General features: G+C 48.0%; 5 protein-coding genes across 5 annotated transcripts; 3 read left to right on the top strand and 2 right to left on the bottom strand.

Annotated features, from left to right (window-relative positions):
• The first annotated feature begins 1,451 nt into the window (after positions 1–1,451).
• N7473_005927 (homeobox domain-containing protein) lies at positions 1,452–3,519 on the top strand. Its single transcript, XM_057151867.1, has 4 exons — positions 1,452–1,546; positions 1,705–1,886; positions 1,951–2,670; positions 2,734–3,519. Exons 2-4 carry the CDS (start codon positions 1,785–1,787, stop codon positions 2,875–2,877), a joined length of 966 nt encoding a protein of 321 aa, XP_057009672.1. The 5' UTR covers positions 1,452–1,546; positions 1,705–1,784; the 3' UTR covers positions 2,878–3,519.
• A 9,749-nt stretch (positions 3,520–13,268) lies between these two features.
• Positions 13,269–13,512, top strand: N7473_005926 (uncharacterized protein; the record flags this gene model as incomplete). Its single annotated transcript, XM_057151866.1, has 2 exons — positions 13,269–13,409; positions 13,437–13,512. Exons 1-2 carry the CDS (start codon positions 13,297–13,299, stop codon positions 13,510–13,512), a joined length of 189 nt encoding a protein of 62 aa, XP_057009671.1. The 5' UTR covers positions 13,269–13,296.
• A 181-nt stretch (positions 13,513–13,693) lies between these two features.
• On the top strand, positions 13,694–16,111 carry N7473_005925 (Zn(II)2Cys6 transcription factor domain-containing protein; the record flags this gene model as incomplete). The annotated part of the gene is made up of 5 exons (XM_057151865.1): positions 13,694–13,911; positions 14,110–14,499; positions 14,553–14,966; positions 15,015–15,244; positions 15,297–16,111. The coding sequence occupies 5 exons, from the start codon at positions 13,694–13,696 to the stop codon at positions 15,935–15,937; spliced, it is 1,893 nt and encodes a 630-aa protein (XP_057009670.1). The 3' UTR covers positions 15,938–16,111.
• A 151-nt stretch (positions 16,112–16,262) lies between these two features.
• Positions 16,263–18,748, bottom strand: N7473_005924 (alpha-amylase). Its single transcript, XM_057151864.1, has 9 exons — positions 18,381–18,748; positions 18,025–18,309; positions 17,924–17,962; positions 17,754–17,869; positions 17,589–17,697; positions 17,303–17,531; positions 17,083–17,245; positions 16,882–17,028; positions 16,263–16,829 (listed from the first exon to the last, which is right to left on the bottom strand). The coding sequence occupies exons 2-9, from the start codon at positions 18,190–18,192 to the stop codon at positions 16,307–16,309; spliced, it is 1,494 nt and encodes a 497-aa protein (XP_057009669.1). The 5' UTR covers positions 18,193–18,309; positions 18,381–18,748; the 3' UTR covers positions 16,263–16,306.
• Positions 18,749–19,758: 1,010 nt separating this feature from the next.
• Positions 19,759–22,913, bottom strand: N7473_005923 (glycoside hydrolase family 31 protein; the record flags this gene model as incomplete). Its single annotated transcript, XM_057151863.1, has 4 exons — positions 19,759–21,448; positions 21,506–21,676; positions 21,739–22,146; positions 22,228–22,913. 4 exons carry the CDS (start codon positions 22,911–22,913, stop codon positions 19,759–19,761), a joined length of 2,955 nt encoding a protein of 984 aa, XP_057009668.1.
• Between the last annotated feature and the right edge of the window lie 1,433 nt (positions 22,914–24,346).

Raw genomic sequence — 24,346 nt, 5'->3', positions numbered from 1 at the left:
ATTATTAACTGCTACTAACTGCTGTATACAGAGTAGTTGGGCGCGCTTTTTTCTCCTTCTTTCCCCCATGCGGAACTGTGGACCCCACTACTCAACATGAAATAATTTCTAAATCTGGTTCGAATTCAGTATTTGAATTAATTAACTTCAGCCTGACTCAGGTACTGTACGGAGTACTCCATACATCGTGAATGCCAGAATGCCGTCTCTCCACTTTTCTTTTCTTTTTTTTATTCCTGATCCCCCCTGCCCGGCCTTCATCCTCCATTTACAGTACGAAGTGCCCGCGTTGTGGCTGGTGTTGCCGGCATCACACTCTTCTCCAATCTGCCTGCTGCGTCCCTCCTTTCCCGTCGAACCTATGGACGGCATTTCGTTGCTTCTACTCCGTACCTAACCCTGCCTGATTGATATCTGCTGTTTGCTGTTCTATGTAAATAACATATCTTCGGGTCATGCGATGGTTTTTTCTTGGAACGAAACACTAAATATCATTTGATCATGTATGTTATTACAGTGTTAATTTTGGGATTTTTCCAAATTAGTTTTGAATTTTATGAGATCGGATTTCCATCTGCCGCGGCTGAATGGAGATCTTCAGCTGCCTGGATTTTCTCCATTCTGCCTAACCCCATCACCCTCAAGACAATACTACCTATCCAGGCGCTAAAACATGCATTCCAAAGGTTGCGTCCATGGTCAATCTCGAGTCAAGCCAAGGAAAGGAATACTTTTCGTTTTATTATTCGTGGTCTTCTTTCCTTCTTTATCTTGACGGCCAATTGCTACTAGATTTTCAACAAGGCCAGCTCAAATTCTCTGCTATGAAAGAGAATGACAATGTAATAATAATGATGGGAATATGAGACAGCAATGGACATCATTCAAATTTCGTTTATTACCCCCCCCCCCCCCCCCCCCCAGCAAAAGAGCCGAACTGGAAGAGCAGAAACGAACCAGGAACGACCTAGCGCGGAACCGGGGGGAAGGGGAACAGTAGTTCTTGAGAGCCCGCCAATTGATAGATCCTGGCGCTAACACGACGGCTGATTCCAGGATGACAGGAACCAGATGAGAGGATCCTTGGCGCTATCTGTCAAAGGTCAACCTTAAGGATGCTCCATAGGGTTTTTGATTTGCACAACCCCCCCCCTCTTCTCCGCTCTGCATGCCTCGAGGACACGGAGCGCTACTGCTGTGGCTCCGTAGTTTGTGGCTCCTAAAAGTCTCCACTCTGTCCACGATCGTCATTTTTTTGGGCCCCCCCCCTGTTCTTGCTTTTCCATGGACATGTAACAGCTGGGTCTTCGGAACATGTCTTTTTGGATTATGATTATTTAAATTTTTTTACAATTTTGGGATTTTTTCCCATTAATTATTATTTCGGGGCAGAGGGGAAATCAAATAAAATGTAAAAGGGCCCTGCATTACTTCGATTTCTAAAAACCGCAGTCCCATCTTCCTCGCTCTCATTCCCCAACCTTGCATTAATCTTGGCCTTTTCGGTGACTGCGATGTCAACGTAAAACCAGGCCAGCTTCCCAGTGTGAGTATCGCCATCTTAACTCCTCCCTCTTTACATACACAAAAAACAATATACCCTTAATACGCCCGACGACCACAAAACCTTCTTCCCGATCTTCACCTTCTGGACCAATTTTCTACAAACTTGTGTTTCTGACCGTGAACTCGCTCCTCGTATAGTTTGCCCAACCCGTCTTTCATCTTGATTATCTATAAACTCGCTTTCCCCCCGTTCCTCTGTACCGCTATAAGTTTCGTCTATGTCACGGCCCCGGGACTTGGACGAAGATACCGACATGGCCATTTCGTATACAAGCATGGCACCGGCTGGTAACCCTCAAACGCTCCCGTCATTTCGCGAGGTAAGTGGGAAATGTCTGTTGTGACGCGCCATAATAGATAGCAATCTAACAAGTCAATTCTCAGCTCCTTCCGCCCCACCTCCACGATGAGATCGATTCCTCCGCATCATACTATAACTCCCGTCACCAGTCGCAGGAGCGCCCTTCCTCCGGCCATGAAATGGCAGCCGATCCCAGATCAATTCCCGGGTACTCTCCCAATGCTTCTTCGAAACACCCCTACGGCGACCATGCTCGTGAATACACAACGCGCACAGGCGAACATTCACCCCGACCGATGAGCGATCACCTATCCGTGAGACTCGGTGACCATGCCTCGCGAGGCCAAAGCCCGATTCTTCCGCCCATACGGGACCTTCAACCGATGCCAGACAGGAAAGGATATCCCGACAGCAGAATGGTCGCCCCACGTTCCGACCCCTTTACACAAGAATATCGGTCCGGCCAGCCAGGCCCAATGCCGGGAGCGATGGCTGATCGACGAAACGCGGAACCTTATACAGCACCAATAATGCACGCCCAACCACCATATGGACATCCAGGGATGCCTTACCCTGGTGACCCTGAGCAGATCTCGCCGAGTATGATGACGCACTCGCAGCAGGCTAATTTCGGTATCATGGGCGACCCGATTGATCCTAAGACGAAGCGCCGACGGGGTAATTTACCCAAACCGGTAACAGATATCTTGCGGGCCTGGTTTCACGAACATCTAGACCACCCGTATCCTAGCGAAGAGGATAAACAGATGTTCATGACTAGGACCGGCCTGTCAATTAGTCAGGTATGGAGAGCACGTTGAAGCGCATTGATAACAGCAAGACTGATTTTTTTTTCTTGGATATAGATCAGCAATTGGTTTATCAACGCAAGGCGGCGACAACTTCCAGCACTCAGAAATCAGATGCGAAGCAGTGGAGGCGACGCCGATTCTTCAAGACACTCTCCATTTAGCGACATTGACCAAGAGCCTTTGCCCTCCCATCATTAAACTTTGAGTTGGTTGAACGGTGCATACTCGAGTCGTAATGGGTTTGTTCACGCCAACACTTGAACCATTTATCTTTTTTACTGGCGTTCAGGACCTTGGTATCGGTTCACTCATCTATTGATCACGGCCTCAATTTTTCCTTTCCTCGCATACATATCCACTTATCACGGCATCGCAACTTGAAGCGTTCATTCGGCTGACGACCTGGAAGTCATTCCTCCCCACTTTTTCTGGTCCATCTTCATTTTACTTTCAAGTTCGATTACTTTAACGATTTACGGGGCTTGGTATACGGCAAACGGGGATAGACTGGCATCTCGTTTTTGTTTCATTTTCACATTTTCCTTTCTCTTAATGTCTTCCTCGATACGTTTTAAGATTGTTTTACATTGTTTCACATTATTTCTGGCTCCTTTATATAGGATTTTCTACCCCGTACACAGGCAGGGGAGAGGGTCCTTTCAGATCTCCTGTTTTTGATACCCTATGTTTACTTTGTATGTTATTTACCAGACAGGCTTGGGGACGAAGAAATAGGTACTTGGATTTCGATAGAAAAGGGATATTTCATCATCAGATGGGGCTTTGTCACTTCGCAATCTTTTCTCTAGCTAGCTGCCTAGACTTGGAGGGAAATCATGAGAGATACACAGACAGTGACCATCACTTCCCCCACCCAGCAAACTTCGACGATCTCGTATTATTGTACGCATGACGGGAAACGTGGATCATGCCTTACGACTAAGGGTGCCGCTATTTGAGCCAATCCAATTCGCGATCTCCATAGCCCCTATTATTCTTCTCGGCTTTAGCCTCCGGGGCATCCTTCCACTTCGTTTTCCACTTAAAAACAATAATAGGATATCTCTGACATTATTTTGAATCAGATTATGTCAATGGCGCGTCGGAAAATACTCGCACGCCGACCTTTAGCCTAGACCTTGCGTAGGAGCCTCGAATAAGCTCTCCGTACTCCATACAGGGTCAGCCGTGCCAGCTGCCGGATCGACTCAATATTGGGACCACACTTCTCTTCTGACCATGGATTCATGATGTCTCCAACCATCTCTGTCTCTGGATCGAACTAATTTCCCAAGATTGGAGTTTCCCCTAGTCCACTTTTCCCCCTCTCTTGTCCGCTAGACCTGCCACTCCATACAGACCCACCCGACCCAGAGATGCCAACCTGAAAAATCCAAACTCCGATCGAGATTCGCGCCTCCAATAATGCTAAGTGCCCCATGACGTCTCCTCCAAACCTTCCTCGGAGTGTCTACCCCTTTTGACAGCGCTTAAACTTCGGTTTGTCCGCGGTTATGCCTGACGGAGAACATCTACCGATGCCCTGGGACAACGCTAGTGGTAACTTTTCCGTACATAATCACATATGAACAATAGTTGCTCTGTGGTGGTGCCGGGATGTCACTGTGTTCTTCTTTCCCATAGTTGGATAGGCGCTAGATTCTTGTCTAATCTGGTGACTGTCGGTGTCTGGTTCATGGATTGACATCTGCCATTCGGAGGTTTCAAACTCGGACAGACAGGCTGATCTTGCAACTGATTCGTGCGTTCTGCCTCCGTTTGAGCCCGCCCCAGCTCCAACTTTCCGAAGACTTGTTGCCAGCCACGTGAACGTGCTTCGCAGTCGACCCCCTCCAAGATGATCAACTACCACTTGGAGAATTTTCGGAGGCTGTGAATAATTAACTTAGGTAGCTTCCGTTTCCTGAATGATGGCGTGCTACCCAAGTGTTCTGGAGATTGAAAGCTGAATGGATTGGGTGGTACCCGGCCCTGATACGCTGAGCCACACTTTGATCTCCATCCTTTAATCCACCTTGCACTGAGACATCTGTACTCCGTACTCCGGGCGAGATTGTGGCTGCAGCTCCAAGGAGAAGCCGGGAAGCCCCCGAAAATTAAGCATCTCGCATTAGTTTCAAAACTAGCATTACTGTAGAAATAGTATACTACAGTATCTCGTAAAACTTGACGGCCTATATCTGGAATTATATGTCCGGCCATCATGTCAAAAACAACGACGGTTTCGGTCGGTCGCAGACTTCCTCGGACTTGCTGTGGGCCTGGAAGGTCTGGACGAACACGAGACAATCTTGGGAACAAGGAATGAAGTATGTATGTATATCGTCCGCGATATATCCCCTATGGGAACTTTGAAACTGAAGTCATGGGTGAAGTTTATTTTTGGCGAATGAAACAATAAGGAAAATACTATGCGTACACGCTATGGGCACAGCAAGAGACAGCGCCCGCGTTGTTATCTTTATTTCAATATTGCTATTGTTGTATTGGGGACCACACGTGATCCATCTAAGGAATAGTAAGAACCTAACACATAGAGTGAACGTGGCGTCCAATTATACAGGGCGGAAGAAAACAACCGTCTAAACCCCTTGATCCTCCAGCCCCGCGTCCGAGGGTACCAATGCATAAGATTTTGAGAGTGATATCTTCCTCTACGATGCATCATATAGCGGTGAATTCACACCATGACGTCCTCGCGCACGATGGGTGTTACAGTCGCCACATAGTATCTGCGAGGAGTATCACACTCAATCGAGTGGTGGCCATCTTGTCGCGAGGGTCCAAGGGGGGGTTATGTGGTCTTGCTGGGGTTGCTAACAACTGAGAGATACTCGACAACTAATGTAGTTCCCAGTCGACCCGACCACCCGGCGCCGCCCCGATCACCCCCAAAACACCATACTACATGCGAATTTTCAGGTGCCAGTAAATCAACAACGAGAATATATTTTAACCTGATTTTTAGCATGCTAGAATTTACTTACACTAGAAATACTCTAGTCTAGCCGGCATATTCATAAAATAGTTGCTTACCTGCAATACCAAAAATACTCCCAAAATACTCCCCGGTCGGACAGTGCAAATATATATGTCTATGTTCTTATCGCCCAAAATATTTTTTGAGCTAATAAATACACCTAGTATGATATGTCTAATACTCAAATACCCCAGAACCATAGAATTAGCCTCAGGCGTTGAGATATGAAGATGTGAAATGTTGCCTCCAGTATGGTGTTTTTGGGTGATCGGGACCACTGGGTGATCGGGTCGGCCGGGAACTACGTTAATATGAGGTGTCTTATGTCAATGCCATAGCCCACATAGGCCGATCGCGTGCAGATCGATGAGGCGTTCGTGAAGGGAGAGGGGGGTTGCTGAATCTTCGTCAAGCCAATTAGATCGATAAGGTACGCGGCTTCTGCGAGCTACAGTATTCCTCTTGCATGAACGGAGAACACGGAGGAAAACTTGACATGTCATGAACACCTCGGAGCGCCCCATCTGTGGCCTGTGCTCTACCCTATTTTTGGTGTCGATCCTTGCGATTAGTGTGGTTGTGATGCAATGGTGGCCCATACTTCCTGTTTTTTTCTTTCTCTTTTTGGAATCATGTATACAGAGTGTGCAATTATCGTATCATCCGCATCGGGCCCGGAGTCACGGAAGTTGCTAGTGGGAGTCGTATTCACTCCACGTCTGGGTACGTTATGTATCTCATTAGTAACAAAGGTCTTGTCAAAGCTTGAAAAATGCACTATTGAATTATTGGTCTACCTACTTTTTGAGCCGGGATCGACGCAGACCCACTGGCCTAGGAAGTAGTAAAATCAATAGTGTCAGGTAGTCTTCCCAGAGTCGCATGGCAAGCCGCCACGGAGCTTCCCGGAGCACGATTTTTCCTTCTGGAATCTTTGACCGAAGGATCATGAATCCACTTCTCGTCCATAAGATTCGTTCTCGAGTACCATTCTCGATTTTTCAGGTACTTAATAAAGAGGGTCTTAACCACGGAGCTTCCCTAATCGAGTTAGCGGCCGTACTTGCCTCGGTTGTGGGCTATGCTCTGTAGATACTGTAGTACAGAGCCATGCAAGTACCGGATTATCCGAGCTGCAAATTTCGGCCTCCCATCGGGCTAGATTTCTGACGTTTGCTCTGAGTTGAGAGAGGGTGACCTCCCTTGTGTACTTGGTACGGAGGTCGTATCCGACATAGACAATCCTTAGAACGACGAAGCTACAGCTTGGAGGTATAGTATTAGCTGCGTCATTAAGCACTCGTGTGGACATATCTTATTCCAACCAATCAATCAAGGATATATATATGCATAAATCATAACTCCAGCTTTGGGTTGTGGTACATGATATACATTGGTATCTTTCATTTGCTGCAGTCCACCGAATTTTGGGACCATTTAGGAAACCAAGAAAGGAAGCGCAAGGAGCTCAACAGGCAATACAGAAATCAAGCTTTGTGTGGTAATATCAGATGCATATCAAAATAGCTACAGATTTACGTCCTGCCTGCATTAACTCTGCGTTGCAACTGTCCACAACCCTCAAACCCCGCTGATACTAAGCATGGTTCCAAGCTAACCTCCCATTTGTAACTAACTAAATGAAAAGGATGATTTTGAAAATTACTTTTTGATGGTTAGGATGAATAAATAAACTATTATATAAGTCATGTTTCTAGCTAGCTTACTGCAAAATGCTTAATTAGTTGGAGGGCTCTACTTGAGCGAGCGCTGCTCACTGAACGAAGCTTGGCACTGGTTCTACGAATATATCCGTTGTAGCCTACTGTCACGTTTGATAGAATGCCTTGAACCTAGTGGTGTTATTTAGATAGAGACCTCCGAAAACATTGAATACATGACTTCATTTTACTGGCAATCATATTTAAATTGATCAACTTTGAAACATGAAAAGAGCCAACATAGCCATTTTCTAGCGTCTTTATACAGATTTTCCGAAGTCGTTCTCATTCATAGAAAGGTCTATCTGATTGATGATTAATGTGAAAGTTGCCTTTTTTGAAAAAGATGAGACCCGGGCACTTTCATGTCTCGCTATATGTCGATTCATTTGAGCTTGAGATTAAAGCCCGCCCTTTTTCTTACCAATCATCCACGATCCTTATATCCCCCAGGATTGCCTACTATCGACTAACATAGGATGGCACGAAGTGCTGGTTGGTCCTCCACTACCAAGTATCGGCAGCAAGAACTCTTCTCCTGATTTGGTAGAAAACCTAGAATGAACGTTGAATCCTAGGGCTTGAGAATTCGAACTAAGATATGACTTGTTATAGCCAGGAATATCATTTAACTTAACTGGTGGGATTTCAGGAAAGTATCATAATCAGTTCTGGAGAAGGAAAAAGAATAGAAGGTGATATCCCCACGAAGAGATCTATAAGATCTATATCTATCTTCAATTGTTCCTCCAGACAAAGTAACTAGATTCCTTAGGTTCTTCAGGCTTTTGTTCGCTATTGCTCCTTACCAAGATCGTTACATAAACATTGACAGGAGAAGTTAATAAGGAACAACACTATAGCTGGGGAATGTCCCTCAGGTATGTAGGCACACGAAACTGAAGGTATATCTCTCTTCCCATACTGCCTCTACTCTTTAACTCCACAGCCACCCTAGGCACTCCATCGTATTATATTCTATTACAGCGAGCCTTAGTATACGCGATATGCTCAAAGATCCAGCTTTATATGTCTCCGAAAGTTTCATTAACATAAACGGTATATGTTATTCATTTGATCACACCGCTTGCAGCCCAAGACGTTAATGAGCATCGCGCAACATAGACACCTAGAAGCTATATTGTAGGGAAGACTACTAAATATTTAGTTACTATTATTACCTGTTGACTTTGGTACATGATATCACGTAGCTCCTCCATGTGTCGTGGTATTTGTTGTGCCGATTACTGCACAGTTGAACAGGATGTTACTGTGACAGCTCTGCGTCTAGATCTAGAGATCACAGAGTCGTTGGTACTATACATGCTTCCGTTCATTTTGTTTTCGGAGCCCTTTTGAACGGATTTTGAATTGACTTCCCTGATGCTCGGGGATCATTCCTTGGTTTCTCGCTTAATTAGCGACTGATAAGATGTCCTTGAGAGGTTGTCGTGGTGTTCAATTCATGAAACCCTTCCGTAAGTCCTAAACTAGAGGTCAAGAAATCAAGTCGTTCTTTGAACGAAATGATCACGACCGAGGAAGAAAAAAGTAGAGGCAGGTGGAGGTGTAAGAGGAGGCCTAGTTATCGGAGACGGTAAACTATCATGACTTTGAAACTATTCGCAAGAAATCATCGAATACTACTCATGAAGTAATAGCAAAGAGTGTAATAATCTCCAAGATAGAGACAGGTAAGCTGGCTACCGCAACCTTGGCGAAAAGAACCAGTTCGCTCTCTTTCGAATATGGGGTCGTCCGGTACAGTGAGAGACTGAGATATATTATCTACACAGAGTGAAGCTTAGACGACTGTCGCAGAAACCTTGCCACAACGATATCAGTACTACCTCACGGACATAAACGACACATTTATCCAGTATGATTCCATCAAGTCCCCTCGAAATGATGAGCGCCTTCAATTACGAGAGATCTCACCTACACTTGGGAACTACTCGGTTAATAATTCAATCATTGCGACAAGGTAATTAGCCCAAGTTCTATCACTATCTCACGATACGACTCCCATAGGGTCGTTCTCGGGAAATTAGGGCGACCGAGTCCGACTGCTATCGTGGTAGAGGACCTTCCTCGCGTAAAACTAGTGCGTAGCTTGTGATTTGCCCCATTGAAAGAAATAGCCTTGCACTCGAAGCCTTGAAGCAAGTTCTAGATGGCGAGATTTGTCAATAGTGGATATTTGGCGCATGCTCTAATTGTGACAAGATCAGATGCAGCCATATCAATCTTCATTGGGTGTGATGTGTGTGCATTAATTCCTTCACGATATTAAGAAATACAGTATCTAGTACTGCAAGATATACACCTCTTGCCAATGTTCGCTTAGGTACTTCAAGCGGGTATTCTAAGTAGGTGCTCCTAGCCTGAAAAACATACTAGCATCATATTAGGGAGAGATACTGCGGTATGTTTACATAGCAACTCACATTCCATTTATTGAGACCCCAGGCAGTCCAGATAGTGGAGGCCAAAGTAGCTACGTATATGAGAAGTCTCCGACACCACCAAGAGGATCTAAGATGTAAGGGTTTGTTTGCTTTTCAGGACCCAGGCCTGTTTCCGCCGACTTGAGCACTTAACGTGACAAACTTAGTCTATACACTCAAAACTAGTTAAACATTTAAGACCTATCTTTGTCCTTTTTCATGCAAAAATTTAACAATTATATAAAACTTGTCAGCTCGTCAATATGTGCCATACCGCTTGAGCAATAATCCACCCTCTATCGAAAGACAAAAGAGCCTGATTGAGCAATAGATAATAGCGATTAGTCGAATATTGCGGCCTTTTCAGAGCCCAGAGAGCCATGATGGAGTGGCTTGAGGTAATCTATAGAAACCGACATTGAAAACCACTCTAAGCTTTGACAAATTTGGCCATGGCAGTTCCTAATATCACCTGTCGTTCAAGAAGCACAATATTATAGACCATCTTGGAAAACTACAATGTGAATTGAGACAGTCAATGACTACAGAAAGCTTGCGCTAGGTCATTTCAAGCTCTATATGTATCGTTAATACATTACTCGAATTGCACTGCCTATGCGTAATCCCTTTGTGAGCCGAATGGCTGATTCCAACTTGTTGGACACAGCGATCGATTACAAAAGGAAAATGCTTTCCTAATAGGTTATGTTTATGGTTTTGACCGGTGATCAAAGTAAGGTACTGCGCCCGGAGACCGAGGGATCTTCCCGGGCCTCATGTAAGATGTAAGGGCAAGATCCTGGATGGCTTCGGAAGAACGAGCGAGAATATCATAGAGAATCGCCTATTCCCATTCAAACAGGTGGTGCAACAGCCAAAAGTCTTATCTCTGAGACATTCGAACAAAAGCGGGCTTGGCCCACCTGTCACCCGCAGCCTCTTATCATAGACTAAACAAACCGTTTGATCTATGCTGGCTATTCACGGCGGCGGACCCCGGGCAATTCCAGAAAATATGACGCCAACTATATCATGCCGTCATCTGAGTATCTCATGAAGGGGGTATACGGGTTCCTGTGAATACCCCTGCATCCTCATCTGCGAAACGCACGCTAGGTCGACCATCGGGCTTACATCAGTAGATTATATGGGAAATGTCTTATCCCGCCAATAGTATATGATCCATGCATATAGCGTTGTCTGACCTCTGATGTGCTCTGCATCCCCGGGGATCATCATTGGAGCAGACCTCGTGATCAGGAGGGGCCATTGGTCCGATCACATTGGACTAAAGCTTGGCTGTAACATTGCTAGGCGTTCTAAAGTGATTTCCTGCATAAGCGCCTTCGGCGCTCTGCTGTCAAGGTCCTGGAATCTTCCAAGTGTTCTAATGCTCGCCTTGCGAGCCTCCGGGTTCTGTTGACGAAAGACGTTGTTACCAGGCTAATTATTCCGGGCCTCGTATCCACTGTTTTGTGGTGGGACTTAGCTTTAGGCTGCAGCTTGAATCATGCCAATCTCTGGCGGCAGCTACGAGCGAGGATTGGCACGTAGTTCCATATTCCCTGGGCATTGCTTGATATTGCCCAAGCCATGAAAATCATTCTTGGCACGTTGATGGCTAGTCGATCGCCACCCCTTCATGTGTGATGTGCAGAGCGAGCGTTTTGAATTAGAATATGGGGTAAAAGTCACCGCAACAGGCAGACCCATATGCATACAAAATTCTTCACAAATGAATGATGCTGTCTGTATGTCAAGGATAGAACCTTTAATTCTGTGTCGGGCCTTCAGCACCCTCCTATTATTTCAGCTCCTTTGGCCCTGGTGTTGGCGAACTTTACCCCAGACGAAGAGAAAGCCAAGAAACCAAGAAACCAAGATAAGCCACCGGCATACCAGCGGGATTTGAGGAGTTGATACTGGATCTTGAGATCCTGACCGCTTCTTCTTATTCGTGCGCCCGTGTTCAACGACCGACAGCACGCTACTGCCCAAATTGGAAGGCACAAAGCTGTCTGCATGGAATATATATTACCCTTGGGATGAAGTGGAGCCGACTGTGGAGAAGCCAAATGAACCTCGGATGGTGGTTCTATTCTGTTCTGCGCAAGCACCACTCAGCGTCACGCGATTTAAAAAGAGACTTCGAACGAACGTTGATTTACGTTTTACCTTGACAAGCGAACTCGTCTAAATGTTCCGTGATCATCGACACCAAGGTTAATTTTGGATTTGAATTAATCTGGGGCGGAAAATAGTGTCGCCTGATAAGGTCAAGACCTAGACCATAAGACAAGACACACAGCTGTCATCGCGGGACGGGAAGAACACGGTTATATTGTTCGGAATCCTTTTTTCTACAGATCTGACTCGTGTGGTGCGGGTGGAATGACGTTTTTTTGCGAGTCGAGGCACGGGCGCTAAACACACAGCGTGCTCTCATATTCGCCATGGATAGGTGTCAAGTTGCGCAGCATGATTATCCAGCTGGGATTCTCGATTGCCAGCTCGCTAAGGATAAGGCTAGCAGGGGCCCAAGCATTAGCCGGCAGAGATCCGGCGTTAGCCGGGTCCAGAAAGTTACAATGTAGCATTGCTTCAAGACCAGCCCGCCTTAGTCTAATCCCCGATTATCCTAGAATGGCTACTGGCCCGACCAGAATTACTTGCGAGAAATACTTTGCACATGCTAGCCAGCCAAATAACCCGAGCCTTCTTCCCTCTTCTCCCCACTCCCGATCCTATCCACTAAATACCCATGGTCCACATTTCACATATTCACACGCATGATATGATAACAACCCCACTTTGCATCACTATGCACGAGGAGGGATTAGTTAGTACCGAAATGATTAGGGCGATAGGGGATCATGAGTGGAAATTGGTTAGAAAGCAGCGTTTGTCATGAAATCGATGTCTAAAGTTGTGCATGGCAGGATTCGGAGATATATGCAATACCCCTGGAGGAAAGAACAATCCAGAAGGAACTCAGATAAGACTTGGAAAGCCCAGAACAAAAGAGAACAGAGGCTGAGGATCCGCGATAAGGCCAACTACTAGAGCAGACTAACTGGGGACCACCCCCAGCGCAGTTAGCCCAGTTAGCCACGTTAGCCCCAACTCGACACTAGAAACCTCAACCGACCACTTGACTAAGTGGCCACCACTTAAATTAAGCTAGCCTAACTTAAACAAAACCAATCTCACTAAATTCTGGTGGTGAACGCTTCTCACGAACGGCGGATTCAGCATGGGTGCTACTTGACCCCTCCCGCCCGGAACGTTTCTAGACGGCTCACATCGGGCAGTGAGCAGGGGCAGTCACAGAAAGGAGCCAATGCGCAGCTATCACCCCCTCTCTTGTGCTGTTACTGACCTCGCAGCATGCAGCAGGCCCGGTCATCGCTACCTTTCTAGAAGCCGTGGCAAAGCTCCAGATTGGTGGATGCCTTGCGGTTTACCCCAGGTCCGCCACGAAGTGGATACGTACCTGCGCACTTTGGCGGAATCGATATCGTCAACCATCGGGGCCTTGTCGCAATTGGCTCCTCTCACACGGTTTGCTATCTGTTAAAAAGCCTCCAGTATCTCCACCCGAACTTTCAGTGATTTAATGATCTCCATCGCCATGAAACTTGGCTTGGAAGGGTCCAACTGCTGATCCCCTCTCAACCTTCTACTACTTCAACTTACTTTCATTACTCTGCTGCACGTCCTCTTCGTACCAGATATACCTCCATTTTTATTTACTTTTGACCCTCTTCTTCGCCCCGCTCTTATTTACCTCTCGGTCATAAATGGTTCCCTAGCAACACACCAAATATCAATTCCCTTCTGTAGCTATGACGCGAACCGAACCTACAAATAGCACAACATCGTGGGAGACCAAGAGTATTGCTGCTCTCGATGATGGTCACCGAATTGACTCGGTCGGCCAAGATCCTCGCCCCAGAGGGCGGATCCGTCGCTCCATGACTGCGTGCAATACATGCCGTAAGCTGAAGACTCGATGTGATCTGGATCCCCGAGGACATGCTTGTCGTCGCTGTCTTTCACTCAGGTTCGTCATCATTCTTTCGCTCTCGTAGCATTGATTCTCATTCATTTTTCGCGATGTCTACTTTATTTGTTCCCATAATGTCCCCGCTCCTTTTTGGATCTAAGTTCTGATTGGGGGGCTTTTGTCGAGGGCCCCGAGCCCTCCAGCCCACAATTTGACTACAAACTGGAGTCCAGAGAGCTAACTCTTATTTCTCAGACTCGATTGTGAATTGCCAGAGACCCAAGATAGGTTCCAGGATAATGCGTCTACTTGGTCAGACGCTAACGCGGCAATCCCTTCCATTGAGGAGCGGCTTGTTTCCCTGGAACGCGGCATGGGCGAGATGATTCATTTGATGCGTCAGATGGCCAATCAATCATCTACAGTTGCTGGTAGCCCGCATTCCCATGGAACACGCAGCGTGGATGATGTGGCATCGGGCGATAATTGGCCGGTGCCATCGTTTACGTTAAAACCGGTGCAGTTCATTCGGGACCTGCAAATTGAATGCTTCAGAGATCAGCTCTCCACCGAAGCAGATCTGCTGGGCGATATTGTGTCGCAGGGGATAATTGATGCTAAGCTATCCTTGAAACTGATCGAACTGTGAGTTGTGCACTCCCAGAGCATCCTTGACCCGGCAACTGACCATTGGATAGATTTGTCGAATATTTCAGCCCTTGGGTCTCAATAGACCTTTCATCCAGCATTCAGAGAACGGATACACTGCTTTTCAATACTGCATGTCTTTTGGCATCTCGATATCTCCCAGGAATGCCTGCAAATACAATTCACGAAATTTCAATGCAAGTGCAGCATGGAGTCACCAAAACCCTCTGGAGACGGTCACCCTTGACAAATGACCTGCTCCAAGCACTTGCATTGCTTTGTCTCTACCCTACTTCAGGTCACAAAGAAGGATTCATGGATGGCTGGTTGTTGAGCGGGATCTCGATCAACCATGCCTTGACTTCTTTCAATTTTCTCAATAACCTCCCCTCCAAAAGTGTTTTGACCGATGAGATGCTCTCTCAAATGCGTCTCTGGAATACCTTCTGTCTCACTCATTTGCAGTATGTTCTCTTTGATCAATCTCCTCTTCACTGCTAACAATGAGAAAGTTCTGCACTCGGATACGGCCGCTCTGTTAATTTACAGCAACATCAACTTGATCATTGCACTCGCATTCTAGACCATCCTAGGGCCACACCCGAGGATGGCAGGATTGTCGCAGAAATCAAACTCTACCGAATCGCTTTGAAAATCCAGTACAACCTTCAGCGTCTACGATTTGCCGAGGGCGAATACGAGGAGATTGAACGATGGAAAATGGAATGGGCCCATCTGATCGGTATGTCGTTATCTTCTCACACGTTGATGTACTTTGCTAAGCTATCTATCAGCGAATGAAGGACCATCAACCCTCGAGCTCAGTATCTGGTTCTGCCAGTTACTGCTCCACAGAACCGCGTCTCGGCTCCAACCAGAATCCGACAGGCTGGTCACCGAAATATGCAGCAATGCGCGTTTGATAATCTCCCGTTCCCTCCAGACTCGCTTTTCGGCTGCGCCAGGATTGATCGATAACGTCTACTACATCCTTGGATATGCTGCTCTCACCCTGTGTGATTATAATCCATCGGATCCTCAGATCGATCAGGTCCGGGCCTTCCTGCTCCACCTTGCTCCAAGTAGCGACCATCTGGCGTATAGGATTGCGTGTATTGTCGGAGAAGTCCAGCGCAGATATTCCGAAGCAGCTAGCGCTGAGCAAGCTTCACCTAGCGCAGATGTGCTTAAGGGCTCTTTGTTTGTGGTACAACCATCTCGATCTGGGAATCTGGATTTGACGCACCTCATGCCTGCATCTGGCATGGAGCCCCTTGTTGAGGGATATGGATGCTTTGAACAGCTCATCCCTGCTGGATACGTCCCCACGCAACCGGCATTTTCGGCGCCTGCTATGTTTCAACATCATCCAGCGCCAGTTACTGGAGGTGCCATGCCCGTGAGCCTGGTGCCGCGGGCATTACATGATCTATGAGGGGCTTGATATTGGAGTTAGAGGGAATCTTTTAAGCAATGGTAATAATGATAGGGCTGGAATGATGGGTTAGCGAATGGATATACGATTATTGTGTCCCTAATTACATCAACTCGAAAACACTCCATAACTACAGAGCAACCTGGGAAAAACATACGAATTCGTTATCTTGACACATATGGTGTGCAAATGAATATTGCATTAGCAGCACATCACTTTTACACAAAGCACGTGCAATGTAGGAATCTACAACCGTTTTCAGCCATCCCCGATGAGATTCTCCACAGTTTGAGTGTAATAAGTGGGGAAGGATTTTAAGCGCATAAGAAGTTTCAACGTTCAGGCAACACTAAATACAAAAGGATCCACTTAGGAACAAATTGTAGACCCCTTAATATTCGAACTGGGATACACAATCCTTGGCTCCCCACTCGCCATCGGCACGGGCACGTTGCCACTACTGTCAACAGAGATACTCGCACAGGTAACGATCTCCGTCAACGCCGTCCCTGGCTCATAGCCCGTGTTTCCCAAGGAAAGCGTGGACTGACTTCCACTTGCACCGAGGTTTGAGAGAATGGTAATAGTCTGTGTGCCGTTATCTCCCTTGCGCATGGCTAGGGTGCTGCTATCCTGGTAGATCGGGGAGTTCTTGTACGTGATATAGCTATCACTCTCGTTAATCGCATGAGACCGAATGGCGTTCGCTTTGGCGATAAGCTTATACAACTCGCTGTCAGTACTATAGCTAGATAACCAGACAGCCTCGCGGTTCGCTGGATCGCTACCGCCACTGTAGTGTTGTTCCTGGCCGGCATAAATGATAGGAATGCCGTCGGCCATGATAGTGAAAGCCGCTGCGTTCTTGGCCAGAGACATGTCGTTGGTGTATCTGAACAGAGTGAGTGGGTGGCAATAGATTCAATCCAAATGAGGAGACATACGACGCAAAACGGGGATTATCGTGATTCTCCACAAAAGTTCCAAGTAGGGTGGAATCGGAACAGGTAAATTTCACCGTGTTGATCATGTTGTAAAGGTCCCTCATGCTCCCGCTGGTGGACTGGAAAGCCCGAAGTAGGGGATAATACCTAGATTCTCAGGTAAGTCGTTGTGGAAACCAGCTGAACACAATGCATACTCACATGGGATAGTTCAGCACCCCATCCATGACCTCCTGATAAGGACAAGTATACGTTGCGTCGCCGTCAAAGACCTCGCCGACACAGTAAACACCGGCAGCCTTGTTGTAACCAGGCCAAAAGGCTTTTTGAACATGCTTGACCGTATCAATTCGCAGACCATCAACTTTATCATTCACCTGTTAGCCAGAAATGCGTGCATAGCTGTTGATTGTTTGCTTACTCGAATAATTAGAAACCAAGGAGCCAACCCAGTTATACCATATATTCTGGACACTCTCCGAATAGGTATTGAGATCGGGCAGGGACACGGTGGTGTCACCCAGCCAGCAGTCCTCCACATTAGTCTGGTTGCTATAGTCTGTGACCTCGCAGTAGGAATGAAAATAATCATTCGAGTTGAAGGGGTCAAAGACGCTGTAATCAACACTGGTGCCAGCACCCTTGTAGCCCTGATGATGTCTGTCAACAAGTATTTCTCTGCAAGTGCAGCTTTATTCAAGACTCACCATGTGGTTGGCAACAACATCGACCATGAGGTACATGCCACGATTATGGAGAGCCGATGCCAGAGACTTGAGGTCACTAGCTGTCCCATAGTTTGAATTCAAAGAATAACTGATGCTTCATCAATTCCACTCAAGAGAAGAATAGACTGCTGCGTCAAGACTTACATGTCCTGTTGCCAGTATCCATGATATGCGGTGCCGTCCCCAGTATCTCCGGTCAGTTGACCGGTGACAGGAGTGATCCAGATGGCGGTAAAGCCCATTCCCTGGATGTAGTCTAGCTGTTGTCGCTGTTAGATCGGGACTTCCTAAAGATGCACTAGAGCTGGAGTTACCTTGTCAATGATGCCCTGCCAGGTACCGCCGCAATATGCCTAGATAGAAATTATTAGCTGCACGTCTTCTTCTCTCGGGACATGACCACGTTCAAACGTACCCTATCAGCGGTATTACACGCAGCCGTCGTTGAGCCATCCGTTCTTGCAAAACGATCAGTGAGCATAAAATAGATCGACTGTGAGCGCCATTGTGCGGGCGTCGCAGCAATGGCTGAGCCCAAAAGGCCCGCGAAGAAAAGATTGCGCCAAAGGGACATTTTGCTCATCTCAAGTTCGATTGAGCTTTGGTATTTAACAAAGGGAGCGACTAGAATACGTTTTTATGTCAGACACGCCGGTTGGGACGTCTTTCCTGGCGGTTTAACCCGTGTACTTGACAAATCCTGGCTCATACCTAAGTCAATTCCCCCGCACTCACGGTAATTGAATGCCAGAAAGCAGGGTATTCACCTACCGGTAAAACACAACCCCCACAACTCCTCGAATTGAACAATACTGTAGTGTAGTAAACAAAGAGATCGGCAACGATCGCCATACAATCTCCAGTGAATGTCCGCCCCCGGTAACTCTTTGCTAATGGATTGGACGTAGGAAGCAGCAACCAAGAAAGCAGTCCACTCCCCTCAGGAAAGGGGAGAGAAGGAAACACACCATTGTTCGAGGAGGAACGCTTCTCTCTCCAAAAAAGCAAAACAAGGACGTCGATCTTCGTGCGCGTAATGTACATCAAATCAACCCAGTCCAGCGTTGAGATCCAATTCGTCAAGATCACGATCTCCTTGACTATCAGGGCCAGTTCGGCCGTTCCGAACACAGACGTAGCCTCCGATGAATGCACGAGGGATGATTGGCATATCCTAGACTCAAGTAAAGTACATCCTGCCAAGAGATGAAGGACCGGGGCGTCGCTAGTGCACCAGATAACCAGTGGAGGGTGGGTATGCCTTCAATTACAATCACAGGTGACAGGATCGCCAGACAAACAAGGGATCGAGCAATCAGCGTTGAGGATCGCGAGGGCCCTACAGTGAATTTCCAGGGTCCTGCTTGGTGAGGTTACAACGGGGGCTGGAGAAATAGTGATTGGTCAATGACAGAGGATTCGCTACTTTGTGGGCGGTTGTCGATCATTTTCCTGATTGCGCCATTTCGCCGTCAGGGGCCTGCCCGAGTGAGCCTGCTTATTAGACACTATGGGCTAAGGTTATGGTTGTTGGTTATTATTAGTTATGTTTTGCTTGACAAGCTTGACATGAATTGATTGGCCTTTGCTCGTAATTACCTAAAGCTCTTGTCGTTGTAAACTACAAAATCAATCAACTTCCACTTGTTGTGGTGGCAAGTCGAGTATGGAAACTTGCTAAGAATATCCATTTTATGTATGTCTTCGTTTTGAAATGTCATCGCTTTACTCTGATGATTTCTATTCTAGCCGATAAGCCTCGGGTTCGGACTTCGGCGAATATTCGCCCTTTCGGGCGGAGACTGCCTCGTTGAAGGTGCTAGCTCGGGATGAACGGGCGATGGTGAAATGGTGTTTTTGCAAATTGGGTTAAAACACACGACCAGGATCCACATTTCGTATTTTCCCGAGCGGATTCAGAAAAAGCCTGAATAGCAATCAACTGAGAGAAAATATAATATTATATTATTGATTCATCAATTCGCTTCTCTTCACGTGCAGGTTCAACGGGCGAAATCCACAGTCCGGAGGACATGACATCTTATGTTTCAACGGCCTAGGAGAGAAAAGAGAGATATATAGAACTCAGTATGGATTATTACTGGACATGGAAACAACTATTGCCACCCTCCTCCACTAGAATGGACTTTTACCACTTGAGGACCCAGCTGTCTGCGAAGGCTCCCTGTGATGTCAACTTCTGAAGGTCAGTGACCGACAGAACCTGTGAGGTAGAGTTGTAGTGGACCGATGCAGCGGGGACGGTCTTGCTGTTGAGAGTCACGCCATTAGGCTTGTGAGTGACACCCAGCACGTTAACATTGCCGAGGGCATTCTTCTCTTGCCAGTTTCCACGCGGCTCAGCGCTGAGGCTGGACTTGGTAGCCTTGAATGTGACAGTCAGCGTTGCGTTGGGCGCAAAGCTCTCTCCATCATCGAGGTACAGTTCACCCGAGGCAATTCCCTTCTCACCAAGGGCGGCGAGGATGGTCCAGGGGGTGTTGCGAGCGTCACGGGTGGTCAAGGCAGGCTTCTGCATGGGGAGAACACTGTCACCACGGACGAACACGGGGATGTGACCTAGCGGAGCGGCGATGGTGGTGTTGACATGGGGCTGGGCGTCGACGGCGGTTTGAGTGTACCAGTCGTACCAGACCTCACCCTGCTTGATGCCCGGGAAGACACCCTTGACACTGGTCGCCTGAGGGGCGAGGACAGGGACAACCATGATGGAAGGTCCGAGCAGGAACTGAGTGTCCACGGCCGCCAGGGAGGGGTCATTGGGGAACTCCCACGCCAGCGCGCGCATGACAGTCGATCCGGTAGTGTGCGCCTGCTGGAACAGGGTGTAGATGTATGGGAGGATGGCGTAACGGATCTTCATGGCGGCCTTAGAGGCCTCAGCAACCGAAGCCCACTGGTAGGGCTCCTGACTGATGGCAGAGAGCACGTTGTGGTTACGGTAGAAGGGGAAGAAGGCCGAAAGCTGCATCCAGCGGTTGCAGAGCTCCTCGTCGGTGTTGCCATTGAAGCCACAGGTGTCAACGCCAAACATAGGGACACCAAACAGCGAGAACTGCAGAGCCTGGGGAATAGACCAGAACATGTATGACCACTTGGAGTTGTTGTCACCACCCCAGTGGCCGGCCCATTTACCAGTTCCAGCAAAGGTCGAGCGACCAATGATAAAGGGACGCTTCTCAGGGAAGACCTTACGGAGACCCTCGTAGGTCGCACGGATGATAGAGTGACCATACAGACTGTGGACATCGTACTCCTGAACACCATCGGAGTGGGTAGCGTTAGGAGAGACAGCGTGCACAGCAAGATCATGACCAGTCTGAGCGTGGTTGATCACGTATGGGGGATGATTCACGTCTCGAACACCTGGAGTAGGCGTGGTGCGCAGATAGGGGGTGGTGGTAGTAGCAGCAGACTGTCCAGTAGCCGCAGCTGCAGAGGCTTGGCTGGCAGATGCCGCAGAAGCAGAGGCAGCCTCTGTCGAGTTTGTGACGTTAAATCCCTCGGGATAATCATAGATGATGTTTCCAGGCTCTCCGGGCAGCGAGAATGGAGGGTGAACTGGGTTCTGGCTGAGCTTTCCAGTACCACAGCTACCGACACAGAAGGAAGAAACTTCATTCATGTCAATCCAAATACCGTCGAATGCAACCTTCTCGTGCCAGGTAACAAGCTCGTTTGCCCAGAAATCGGCAGCCTTAGGGTGGTGCCAGTCGGCGAAGACGGTGTATCCAGGCCAGACAGCGCCAATGTAGGTGCTTCCGTCGGGGTTCTTCAGGAATACATCCAATTCGGCACCACGAGTGTAGGTGTCATAACTGGATCATATGTCAGCTCATAGTGCTCTTCTGGGCTGGACAGAATGATAGACTTACGCATCAGACGCGTTGTTGGGGTCGGGAATATAGAGAGCAGAATCCACAATAGGGATGTAGTGGATGCCAGCCTTGTGCAACTTTTCTAAGAACACAGCTCCCTCTTCATAAGAATAGCGGTTCTGGTCATTGTCAAAGTCACGATAGCCATGCATGTAGTCAATGTCGTTCCTGGAAGCGGGTCAGCTAGTACTGTACTTGGTGGAATAGATATTTGATTAGTGTCAACATACCAGATGTTCTCCAGAGGGATCTCGAACTTCTGGAAATTAGCAACGACATCCTCCACCTCGGACCAGTTTGTGTATCCCCAGCGGCACTGATGGTAACCAAAGGTAAAATACTGCTGCATTGCAGGTAGACCAATGGTGCTAAGCTGGTAGTCCTTGGTCACTTCCCTCTGGGTTGGGCCCGAGTAGAGAGTCAAATCAATGCTACCACCGATGGTACGCCAGGTGAGCTTTTCGGTTCCAAGAAGGATCTCCTGGCCGTGAGCATTGCGCAGGAAAACACCGTGTGAGTATGAGACGTAGTTCTTGGAGGTAGTTGCCTGGTCGCTGGACACAAGGGTGTGGGATCCCTTGTCATTGACTTCATAGTAGCGAGTATCCAGGTAGAAAGCATGCGATCCGTAGGTGTTACTATAGAAATTTGGAGTCAGTAACGGGTTCCATTCAATCGTTGTCATGCTTGGGGGAAAAAAAAGGGATAGATAAACTCACAGATCGACCGGATCGCCGGTATCCGCAGCGTACAAAGTGAAGGTCGAGTTCTTCAGTAGTCGCAACTGCTGGATGTGCTCGCCGAGTCCATACAAGTTATAGTCAACGGGCAAAGCGGTGACAAACTCAATGAATTGGTTTTCATACACCAGCTTGGAGCCAATGGTGTTGAAAAGAACGTCTCCAGTCGCCTTGCGGGAGACCTTGAAACCGAAAGAAGGCTCATTGGACCAAGAGACCTCGAAATCATTATCCTTGGCAGACGCCTTCTTGTCGGCCTTGGGTCGCGGAACTACATCCTCGGAGAGGTTGTACCAAGATGCATTCGAGGAATCCACATGCGAGGGAGTGATTTGGACGTTCACACGCGTGGAAGACAGGTACTCGAGTGTGAAGTTCAGGGAGTCCACATCAGTGCCGTATGCATTGCACGCCTTGCCTGCCAATTTCAAGGTGGCCGTCCATCCGCGAGAAGTATTTTGCACGTTCGATGCCCGATAACCAGGGCAAGCGGACTGCGCGTTGATTGCCTCGGGGTCATCGATGTTGGCGATAAGGTTTGCACCAACATCTACGAGGGATTCGAGGGTGGTTTGGTGATAAGCCGAACTCGAGGTCTGCGTGGCGGCGCCATACACAGCTGGCAACAGCCAGGTTCCAGCCAAAAGGCGTGTAAGACCAACCATCGCGATCGATTCAGTCCGCGACGAGAATATCGTAGAGGAGGATCGTCGCGTTGAGCTGGGTGGGTTGCGATCACGGATTTGTTTTATTCGTGTTTTTGTTAATCTCTAGCGCTGCAACTCGTCTTGACCCAGTCCTTCTTATAGTATGCGATGGGGTCGACCACAACTCAACTCGAGGGCGATCGCGATACTACAGCGCAACACAAACACCAGAATTGACCCAGGTGTCTCCCTCTTGTTGGGGACTCAGTATGATGGCGTAAAAATTTCCGTTGAATCTCCGTGCATAGCGGGGACGCGGTGGGATTCCCATGGTGTTCGAGCCAGCATTCCAGAAGAGGTGCATGCCTATGCGGGGTTGGGATAAAGCGCCCCAAGCTTAGCGGACTGGCTGGACCTGCTAGGGTCCCAAGTTGCACAGAGCAATTGCGGGGACGTGATCGTCATTATTGCACCGTGCGTAGGACCGAGTACTAGGACATGGGCCTCACGGGCGACACGGGTTAGACGAGTTAGACGGGATGCACGGGCTGGAGTTGCTGGACGGGCTAGATGAGACCGGCGAGTTGGTGCGAGCCGAGTGCTACTACTCCGTATGGTTGAAGCATTTGTCTGGACTATTCTTGCTATGACCCACGGGCTGGGAAGTCTGTACTGTAGGTCCCATCGTGAGCCCTGAATGGTGAAGAGGCGTGATTGGTCAATCGTCCGATAATTGCCCGTGGCTGCAGAGATGGTGGGGTTGCTTAATCATAATGCACCGAGGAGGAGACATACGAAGGTGTTCCCTGTAGTTTAAAAGAGAACCCTTTTTTTGGTCAAAGTGATGGACAAGGGCAAGCACGAAAACAGCTAGAGTCGTAAGAAGCTCTAGGCTAAGTGGCAGATGTTAGATGGTTCTGTTTAAGAGAGCCTTCCTCACAAATCTTTGAAGAGTTGAAAGGGGATTTCACGATTACCTAGAGCATCGCGGCACCACTTTCCCTATGGGAGATGGAGAGAGACAAAGACAGAGAGTCGTATAGAGAAATACACTATGTAACGATGCTAGGACTCGAACCTGGGGAAGCGGAGAAGCCTGGAAGGAATTCAGGAAAGGCAGTACACAAATCATACTATCGTTGATGACTAGTTCTTCTTCATGGTCATACTAGTAGTAGCTGTAGTAATCCAGAATCCTGTCTCAGCTCAGTAGCCCGGGGTCTGGCTTGATCTAGGGAGCCTAGAGACGGAGCCGGTGAGTGTTTTCATTCTAGCGGCACACTAGAAACGACGGGGACCGGGGGATGCCGATGATGAAATGCCAAAAATGCCAACACGATGAGGCAATCTGGGGGGTCTCCATCTCATCTCGGGAGGTGCCTGTGGCGGGGAGACTGATTCCTGGGGGAATCCGGTTTGCAGGAAAACCTGGGATCTTGGACCTTGGGGGA

Source organism: Penicillium subrubescens, assembly GCF_028828155.1.
Source record: "Penicillium subrubescens strain IBT 31985 chromosome Unknown utg000004l_segment0_segment0, whole genome shotgun sequence".
NCBI lineage: Eukaryota > Fungi > Ascomycota > Eurotiomycetes > Eurotiales > Aspergillaceae > Penicillium > Penicillium subrubescens.
Note: the sequence above shows the minus strand (reverse complement) of the source record. Positions and strands in the feature narration are given on the sequence as shown.

Excerpts from the sequence above, each read along its gene's own strand:
- N7473_005927 (XM_057151867.1), top strand. The coding sequence starts at position 1,785 with ATGTCACGGCCCCGGGACTTGGACGAAGATACCGACATGGCCATTTCG. Across the intron at positions 1,887-1,950 it reads CGCTCCCGTCATTTCGCGAG|CTCCTTCCGCCCCACCTCCA; the intron begins GTAAGTGGGAAA and ends GTCAATTCTCAG. Across the intron at positions 2,671-2,733 it reads CCGGCCTGTCAATTAGTCAG|ATCAGCAATTGGTTTATCAA; the intron begins GTATGGAGAGCA and ends TCTTGGATATAG.
- N7473_005924 (XM_057151864.1), bottom strand. The coding sequence starts at position 18,192 with ATGAGCAAAATGTCCCTTTGGCGCAATCTTTTCTTCGCGGGCCTTTTG. Across the intron at positions 17,870-17,923 it reads GGCAGGGCATCATTGACAAG|CTAGACTACATCCAGGGAAT; the intron begins GTAACTCCAGCT and ends CAGCGACAACAG. Across the intron at positions 16,830-16,881 it reads GATAATCCCCGTTTTGCGTC|ATACACCAACGACATGTCTC; the intron begins GTATGTCTCCTC and ends CACTCTGTTCAG.